This window comes from Centrocercus urophasianus, unplaced genomic scaffold (genome assembly GCF_019232065.1).
Source record: "Centrocercus urophasianus isolate 14NV4802_14NV808 unplaced genomic scaffold, USGS_Curo_1.0 seq_73, whole genome shotgun sequence".
Lineage (NCBI taxonomy): Eukaryota > Metazoa > Chordata > Aves > Galliformes > Phasianidae > Centrocercus > Centrocercus urophasianus.
In genome coordinates, this window is record NW_024885344.1 from 974,746 (window position 1) to 983,548 (window position 8,803).

The following is an 8,803-nucleotide window of genomic DNA, read 5'->3' on the forward strand; positions in this document are numbered from 1 at the left end:
TATGGAAGGGACCTCAAAGCCCACCCAGTCCCACCCCGTGCTGTGGGCAGGGCTGCCAGCCCCCAGCTCAGGCTGCCCAGAGCCCCATCCAACCTGGCCTAGAACCTCCAGGGTTGGGGCACCCACAGCTCTCTGGGCAGCCTGTGCCAGTGCCTCACCGCCCTCTGAGTAATGTATTTCCACCCAAGACCTAGCCTAAATCTCCTGTCTTTTAGTTTAAAGCCATTCCCCCTCGTCCTGTGCATAAAGCTGGTCCCCTTTCTTGCAGTCAGTCCCTCTCCAGCCTTTCCCCAGCCCACAGTTAATGGGGCCTTTGGTGAGCTTTCACGTGGTTCACCCAACCTGCAACGCTCATCCCTGCCCACGCTCTTCCCACACCCACCCAAAAATCCCAGCGGGCGCCGCGTCCCTCCCGCAGAGGTGGCTCTGGGATCCACACCGGGCCCAGCACCATATATAGTGCCCGGCTCCCGGCTTATCCACTAATCCTGGCCGGGGTTAATCTGCGGTGGGTCTGCGTCAGCCGGGACAGGTGCTGTGGGACGGGGGCTTCGTGCCCCATGCTGGGGATGAGTGGTGGGGATGGGTCTCTGGGGTGGCGGCGGGGGCACGAGGTGTCCCCAGGACACGGTGCAGAAAGCAGCAAATTGGGCGAATTGGTCGCTAATGAGCTATGGGGAAGGGGGGGAAGGCAGCGGCTAATGGGGCCTGGGAACGGCAAGGGGAGATCGGGGCTAGAATTAATGGGCTGGAAGGAGAGGGGGGGGTGGAAAAAAAAAAAAACAACAAAGAAACAAGGGACAAAAAACCCAAGAACTTGGAGAAAAAGGGGGAGAGAGGGGGGGAGAAAAGAAATAGCAGACAAAGGCGCGCTATGCGCGCCTCACACGGGGACGCTCCGAGCGCAGCGCTGCGCCTCGCGGGACCCCCCAGCCCCCCCTCCCGGAGCTGCCGGGGCGGAGCATTGGGGCTGGGCGGGAGCCGGGAGGGGGAGGGGGGAGACAAGGGGGAGGAGGAGGAGCGGGGGGGCCGCGTCTTGCAAAACAAAAGGGAGAGGAGCGGCGCGGGGAGCGGGCGGCTGCGAGGCTGTCCTCGGCCGTGAGGTGAGTGCTGGGGGAGGGATGGGGAGGGATGGGGAGGGGTCCTGGGTTTGGTGGGGTGGGGTCTGGGGGGCTCTGGGAGTGAAGAGGTCTTGGGGCACGGGGGGTACTGGGTGGGGTGGGAGGAGTCCGCTCGTGTCTCGGTCGTGGGGCTGCCTGGACCAGCGTGGGGGGGGCATAAAGGGACAGCGCAGCTGTCACTGCCCCGTGAGCAGGTGCTCCTGGGTGCGCTCGGGTTGGCTTCGTGCGTCCCTCGGCACGGGGGTACTTAGGGGTGTCCCCGAGCGTGGCTGCTCCCCTCTCCCCCCCCATAACACTGTTCCCCCCCGTGTGCCCCCCAGGTGAGCCACTGTCCCCCCGCCATGTCGCGCCGCAGCCAGCGCCTCGTCACCTCGCGCCTCTATCCAGAGGATGAGGACGGCACCAGCTCCCTGCTGGGCGGCCCGCAGCTGCCCTTCAAGGAGAGCACCGCCAGGTTGGGGGGTACCGTAGAGACGTGGGAGGGGGGGGGAAGGGGGCTGGTTCAGGCTTTTGGCACCCAGCAGCTTTGGGCCCGATGGCGGGAGGGAGGGAAGCGCTGCGAGCGCCGTGCCGGAAAACCGCAGCGGTGTAAGCGGAAGCGGGGCCGGGGGCTCCCCACCTTTCGGGCTTTCGCAAAGCGGCGGTTGCGCCGTGCCGAGCATCCTCCCAGCCCTGCAGCGCTCCCGGTGCCGGCATCGTAGCCTTGCCTCCGCTATGTGACGCCGATCGGCTGGTTCTCATCCCGGCAGGACGGCGGCGAGGAGGAAATCAAGCGGCACCAAGCGGCTGTCGCCCGGCCCCAGCACTCAGACCTCCTATTACAGCGAGTCCTTGGTGAGCGAGTCCTACCTGGGGGGCAGCCGGGGTCTGGCCGTGCTGGATGATGCTCTGGATGGCAGCACTTACTGGGGTGAGCCTGTCCTCCTGTGATGTCTGTCACCTCAACCCTTGGGGCATCCCAGTTGTTTCAGAGTGGCTGTTTTCTGAGCTGTTTCTATGGGATTTTTTGGGGTGGGTAAGCAGGCAGGGAGCTCTCCACCAGGAGGAGAAGGGATACAGGGGACACGGAGTCCAGCAAAGTCAACGGGCTGCTGGAGAGCCGAACTTATGACACCTACGCCTCCTCCTCAGGGTACTCCTCAGAAGACGACTATGCAGGTAGGAATGCGGTGGTGGGATGCTGGGGATCACAGAGTCCCAGCCCTTATATCAAACCCAGGGATGTGGGTTCCATTCCAACTCTTGTTGCCTCTCCTCATGTAGAATCCCAGAATCATTAAGGTTGGGGACCTTAATGGGGTCCCCATAAGGGGGAAACTTCTAGGATTATCTAGTCAACCATCAGCCCATCCCCACCATCCCACGTCCCTCAGTGCCACATCCACACGGTTCTGGAACGCCTGTAGGGATGGTGACTGCACCACCTCCCTGGGCAGCCTGTGCAGCTGCAGCACCACTTTTTCTGAGAATAATTTTTTCCTTATATCCAACCTGAACCTCCCAAGGCGCAACTCAAAACTGTTACCTCTTGTCCCTATCTCCCTCCAGGACAGCTCTACTCTGCCCACAGCAGCTCGGGGTCAGGGCTGAGGACGGCCGCCTCCAGGGTTGGCTCCTTCCTGTGGCGGGTGTTCACTGCACCAGGTGAGTGAGGGCCTGAGGGGGAAGGGGTTTTTCTCCTCTGCACACTTGTCCCGTGCCTGTGTGGAGGTTTGTTGTCCTACAGGGCTGCTTTACTCTCATGCCAACTTGCTGTTGACCATGTAGCAGTTGGTTTCTTCCACATCTTGCAAATCTGAGGCAGGGAGAGAAGGGGATGCTGCATGCATGGATTGTCTTCCTCCAGAGAGCAGCCCTGGAGGCAGAGGGGATGTCCTGGGGTTCCTCTGATCCTGCTTGTCCTCCCCCAGCCCGATTTGTAGGATGGCTCCTGTCCTGTGTAGCCACCGCCTGGCACCATGTCACTGGAAGGGCTCCCCAGCTACAGCGTGTTCCCCTGTCCAGGTGAGTGGGATCCCAGCCCCAGAAGTATCCCACCACTGCAGGACACAGCCCGTAGCCTCTTTCTTCCCCACTCTGCAGGCGCTACCCACGGCTGAAGAAGTCCCTGTGGTTGCTGCTGCTCCTCTTGCTCCTTGCTGCAGTTGCTTATGGTAAGCCCACTGTCCCTTCATCCCACCGTGATATGAGGCTGGAGAGCCATTGTCCCCGTGCTGGGATGGCAGTGAGCTCAGTGCTTGTGGCTCCTGTCCCCCATCACCATTTGACTGTTGAACCATCTCGTCCCCTGCATGCCCAGGAGCGTGGTACCTGTACCCGTATGGCCTGTCAGCTCGCAGCCTCCCCATCTTCTCATGGTGGGGAGCGGGACGCTTCTCCTCCTCAGATGTGCCCGGGGCACGGGACATGACTGCACTGGACCAGGTACAAGCTGGTTGCCTTTGGGGCGGAATGGCTGGGGCCGGTCACCCAAGGAAGCTCTGTGCCCATGGGTGCAGCCCCTAAAGTTTGGTACGTCCCAAAGATGGAGGGAGGGGAAGCAGTAACGGGGCACAGCCACTCATGTAGACCCGCAAGGCGCCCGGGGGCTGCATGGCATTCTCCTTCCCATCACAGGGGCTGCGAGGAGAGCAGCAGCTCCTGGCCCGTTTCCAGGCTCTGGAGAAGCGTTTTGAGGCACTGGAGGCTGCGGTGTCACGCTGGGAGCTGGGGGTGGCCGGGGGTGAACCCCCACCGACGGGAGACGTGCTGGGCCTGTTGGAGGGGCTGTTAGACCGCCGCCAGGCCGGCATGGAGGAGCGGCTGCGCAGTGACATGACCGAACACCTCCAGGTGAGGGGAGCAGGGTGGTGCAGGCATGGGGATGTGATGGGATGGGTTGTGATGTCTCCATCTCATCCTTGTCCCGCAGGGTGAGCTGGACGCCCTGCGGACGCAGCTGCAGGCTGATGTGGATAAACGTCTGGGGAAGATGGCGCAGGCCTCGCAGGTGAGTGATGTGCACCCTGTGGGGGTCCTTGGGGCTGGTGGGCAGCATTCATGTGGACTCTTGTGCCTTTGTGCTGGCAGGAGATGGAGGCCCGTCTGCAGGAGCTGAATGCAGAGTGGCAGAGGTATTGTTGCTCAGTGTGGGGGGAAACCCCACTGTTTAGGGTGGGGTAGATCTCAGCCTGGCATTTTGGGGCATTTGGTGGTGCTTGGTGGCATTTCTCTCATTGTGCTGGTGGCACAGGTCTGTGCAGGAGGAGCTGCAGGGCCGCTGGCAGCGGGCAACAGGTGAGCTGCAGCAGGAGGTGTCAGCACTGAGGAGGGAGCTGGCAGGGCTGCGCTCAGACCAGGAGGCTGTGAGCAAGCACCTGGAGGCTGTGCTGGAGCAGATCAAAGCAACACGGGCTGATGTAAGTCCAGGACGTCCCCCCTTTTAGAGACCCTCACCCCCCACCCAGTGCTCTATTTGAGGCAGAGGTGAGGGTCTCTGCCCCACAGCTGAGCCCTGTGCCACACTTCCAGGTGGAAGCACAGATGCCAGCATGGATCAGCCACTTCTTGGCACAGTCCCGGCAGGACGACGGCACAGCTGGGCTGCTGCTCCAGCGGGAGGACTTACAGGCAGAGCTGCGCGCCCTGGAGCTCCGGATCCTTGCCCAAATGCGGGAGGAGCGTGGGCTGGCAGCACGGGACAGCATTGGTGTGGCCCTGCGGCAGGGGGGAACCGGGGGGGTGACAGAAGAGGTGAGTGATGGCCGAGCACTGGGAACATGGGTGGGGATTCCATGGAGCTTGCAAACAACCAGGGCCACCTTGTTTGCTCTGTCCCTAGCAGCACTGCTGAGTCATTTGGGGCAAAATGTTGCAGCAGGATGACAGCAGAGGAAAAAATGAGCCTGTTTGCTTTGGAAATGTTTGTTGGCAGCTCCCTGTGGAGGGAGGGAGGGATCACACAGGACTAGTGTTCCCTTCACCCTGTGCAGGCTCTGTGCACGTGGTGACATTGGGACACAGCTTTAGGATCAGCTCTGGGGGCTCTGTATGGCCTTGGGCCTGGTCCTTGTCCCCCTCCTCATCCATCAGCGCTGGGAAGGGTGAGCCCAGTCAGCCCAGGCTCTGCCCCTTCCTTGCACAGCACTTCTTGTCCCGGGTATTTTTAGCAGCCTCTAATGAGGCTTTGCAGCCAAGCGCACGCCTGCTCCTTTTTGCTGCAGTGATTCATCACTGCCTGTCCCGTGAGAAGGTCCCTGACACCATGGGCTGGAGGCAGGGACTGGACTCCATGGCTCTGACCAGGCCCTTCTTTACCCCCCCACAGCAAGTGCACCTCATCGTGGACCAAGCACTGAAGCGCTACAGTGAGGACCGCGTAGGGATGGTCGACTACGCCCTGGAGTCAGCAGGTAGGTGGCAGGGGGGTGAGCTGGAGGCAGCCAGGGAGCGCTGGCACTCTGCTTTACCACTGCGCTCCTCTCCCTGTGCCAGGGGCCAGCGTCATCAACACCCGCTGCTCTGAAACCTATGAGACAAAGACAGCACTGCTGAGCCTGTTCGGGATCCCTCTGTGGTACCACTCACAATCCCCACGCGTCATCCTGCAGGTGGGCACTGAGAGTGGGTTGAGAGCCCCGGGGTGATGCAAAGCTCACACTGGGCACAGTGGCTGGGCTGGCATTGATGGGAGAAAAAACAGTGCTGATGGTGATGATGTTGATTCTGATACCTAAGAGATGGCATTCCTCTTCTGTGCACGTAGCCAGACGTCAACCCCGGGAACTGCTGGGCCTTCCGTGGCTCCCAGGGCTTTGCTGTCATCCGCCTCTCCAGCCTCATCCGCCCCACAGCCGTGACACTGGAGCACGTTCCCAAAGCGCTGTCACCCCAGGGAACTATCCCCAGTGCTCCTAAGGACTTCACTGTCTATGTGAGTAGAGTTGTAGTGGGAGGCTGGAGAGTGGGTTGCACCTTTGTGGCCCTCATTCCCCATCCTGAACGTTCCTGTCTCTTTTCTGTTCCCTGTAGGGCCTGAAAGAGGAGCGAGAGGAGGAGGGCCTTCTGCTGGGGCGCTTCACCTACAACCAGGATGGTGACCCCATCCAAACATTCTACTTCAAGGTGAGGCACAGCGGTGGTGGTGGAGCACTCGCCATGGGAAGGAAGTTGGGTGACGGTGTTGGATGTGGGGAGGTCATGGGGTCCCTCTGTGCTCAGAGCTTTCAGTGAAGTGGGGCAGGGGCTGATGTCCACCTTAAGCCTCTCACTGGGAGGCTGTCTTGCCTGCCCATTCCCGCATATCTTCTCCGTGGAGATCTCCAGCACCCACCTGGGCTTGACCCTGGGCACCCTGCTGGACCCGGAGATCCCTTCCAACCCAACCATCCCGTGGTTCTGTGACACATCTCTCCTGTCCCCAAGGGTGACGACGTGGGCGCCTTCCAGCTGGTGGAGCTGCGTGTGCTGAGCAACTGGGGCCACCCCGAGTACACCTGCATCTACCGCTTCCGCGTGCACGGGGAGCCGGCGCTCTGACCCCCCCTGCTGCCAGACAGGGCCGTCCTGGGATGCAGGAGGTTGCACTGCCCTTCGCCTGCGCTGCTGCTTGCGGAGGAAAGGACTTTTTGCCTGCAGGGGGGTGAGGCGAGGACATCCCACGCGGGTGGCTCTCAGTGCGTTTCGGACACTTCTGACTTCTGAAGCTCAATTTTTCTATTGGGGCTGCGCCGTCCCCTTTCTGGTGGCACATATAACCTTCCCACAGCTGGGAAGGAGGGAACTCCGTGATGCGCTGGGGCACCGTGCAGCATGGTGCTCCCCTCTGTGTTTCTCAAGATCTTAAGGACCTCAAACCCTTCAATGCTGGGCAGGCAGAGGGGACATGAGACAGTGTTAATTGAGTATTGTAAAAGTAAAGGTTTGGGGGCAGCAGGAGGGGAGAAATGTGGCAGGTGTGGGCTTCAAAGCCAGTCCTGGGCTGAGGTCCATGTACTTGGACCAGCAACTGTGTTGGGTCCCAGTGATGCTCGGGTTCCCCTTGCCTGGGACTGCCTATCCTGCTTGCTAAGCTTGAGGATGCTACGTTCAAACCTCGCCTGCTTCCCCTTTTGGATTTGCTCTGCTGGTTTTTTTTTAAGGGGTGGGACTGTTTTCCTATTAGGGTGTCGAGGATTTATTTTTTTTGTATTAACAATGGAAAAAACTTTTTCCATGCAATTTCTACTTACGTGGAGTTGGGGCTGTGACATGATACCACTGGAGCGAGCGGCTTCGCTTGGCAGTGGGGCTAGAGCTTTGCTTGGCACAAGGATGCACACACTGTAGGATAAGTTGCAATAATAGGAGCACAGCTGGGCTGGGGGACGGGGCCCCACACTGGGTGCCAGCAGGACATCCTCCGAGCTCACTTTCCCACTGGCACACATGTATAGAGGCAGCTGCTGCTGGGAGCTGTTGTCCTTGGGTACCATTTCTCCCATCTGGTTTGTGGGGTGGGCCATCCGGTTTGTGGGGTGGAGGTGGCTCACTGAACCCCACAGGGCCCCCCAGCCTCAGTTTACAGCTCAGCTTATGCTCTGGGGTAGTGTTTCTAACAACCACATTTGTCTTGCGTTTAGTTTGCAAATAATAATATAAGCTGCAGGGCCTGCGTGTGGTGTTTGTGCCCTGTAGGATGCTGGCATCATCCTCCCAGGTGCTGAGCACTGATCCCTGCTTTGGGAGAGGCAAGGGGCAGAGAGAAGGGCACAGGGCTGTCAGCCCCAGGGGATTGGGACTATGCTGTCCCCATCTCCAATCACATAAAATGGCCGCGTGGGGTCAGGAGGCTCTGCTGCTGGGGGAAAACAGCCCCTCAGCCAGGGCACTGGGGAGGGAAATAGATTTGCTCCTATATTGAGCGTGGAGCTTCAACTTTTGGCATCCGCAGCATGAGTTATTTTAAGCTTGGCTGCAGCTGCCTGCGAGTGGTGACGCTGGTGAGCACTCAGACCTGTCCTGTGTTTATATGAATGAGAAACAGAGTGGAGATGCAGCTCTCCTCTGTATTAGGGCTGTCCATCTGCTGGAGGAAATGCCATAACGGCAGGGCTGGAGATCTGCTCTTTACTCCACTTTTCTCCCCCCTCGCTCTCAGTTTGCCCCATCAGAATGTTACAGACCCCCCCTGCGCCAATGGACTGTTACAGGCAGGAGATGTACTTCATGCTGTAGCCTGCTGCAAATGCTGCACTGTTTTGTTCATTGTATTTTTTAATCAACAGATTGTAATTTATGCCTATGCAAAGAAGACCAAGACAAATAAATTATATCAAAACTGCTGAGAGGTGGTTGGTTGGTGTGTTGGCAGGTGGGAACAAGATGCAGCAAGGTGAGAGCACAGCTGTAGCTGCTGTGTAGTCTCATACCCAATTCTTATTTTCCAGCTGCCATACTACATCCAGGCATGCAGGTTTGCCCAACAGCTCCTCTTACAGACCTGGACTCCTTGGGATGCTTAAGCTGAAGCTTCCAGCCGTGCTTGCTGCCTTCTAGCAATGCCACAGCTCTGTGCTGTGCCCATGACCCGAGGCTGCCCCAGCGTTGGCTCTCCCTTGCAGTTCCCTGTGAGGCTGCTTTGTATCTGGGAGAAGGCTCTGGCACAAGGACAACATCCCCGCACCCTAAAGCTGGCTGGAGCCTATGCTCACCAATTACGGCAG

The 8,803-nt window shown here is 59.4% G+C and overlaps 1 protein-coding gene across 3 annotated transcripts; it reads left to right on the plus strand.

Annotated features, from left to right (window-relative positions):
• Positions 1–1,050: 1,050 nt before the first annotated feature.
• SUN2 (Sad1 and UNC84 domain containing 2) lies at positions 1,051–8,425 on the plus strand. Of its 3 annotated transcripts, XM_042838119.1 has the most exons (18): positions 1,051–1,103; positions 1,442–1,575; positions 1,871–2,031; positions 2,145–2,279; positions 2,670–2,765; positions 3,032–3,125; positions 3,204–3,274; positions 3,421–3,545; positions 3,777–3,953; positions 4,033–4,110; positions 4,191–4,234; positions 4,354–4,519; positions 4,632–4,853; positions 5,428–5,512; positions 5,595–5,710; positions 5,866–6,033; positions 6,132–6,224; positions 6,525–8,425. In XM_042838119.1, the coding sequence occupies exons 2-18, from the start codon at positions 1,463–1,465 to the stop codon at positions 6,636–6,638; spliced, it is 2,058 nt and encodes a 685-aa protein (XP_042694053.1). In that variant the 5' UTR covers positions 1,051–1,103; positions 1,442–1,462; the 3' UTR covers positions 6,639–8,425. The 3 variants fall into 3 exon arrangements, 2 of the variants coding, with proteins under 2 accessions (XP_042694053.1, XP_042694052.1); XR_006171874.1 differs by lacking the exon at positions 6,525–8,425 and having other exon boundaries at positions 3,738–3,953; positions 5,870–6,033; positions 6,132–6,222; XM_042838118.1 differs by lacking the exon at positions 1,051–1,103 and having other exon boundaries at positions 1,445–1,575; positions 3,738–3,953.
• Positions 8,426–8,803: the final 378 nt, after the last annotated feature.

Bases quoted from the DNA above. Each gene is read 5' to 3' on its own strand.
- SUN2 (XM_042838118.1), top strand. From the start codon at position 1,463: ATGTCGCGCCGCAGCCAGCGCCTCGTCACCTCGCGCCTCTATCCAGAG. The intron at 2,280-2,669 runs GTAGGAATGCGG...ATCTCCCTCCAG, and splicing joins CTCAGAAGACGACTATGCAG to GACAGCTCTACTCTGCCCAC. The intron at 6,225-6,524 runs GTGAGGCACAGC...CCTGTCCCCAAG, and splicing joins TCCAAACATTCTACTTCAAG to GGTGACGACGTGGGCGCCTT.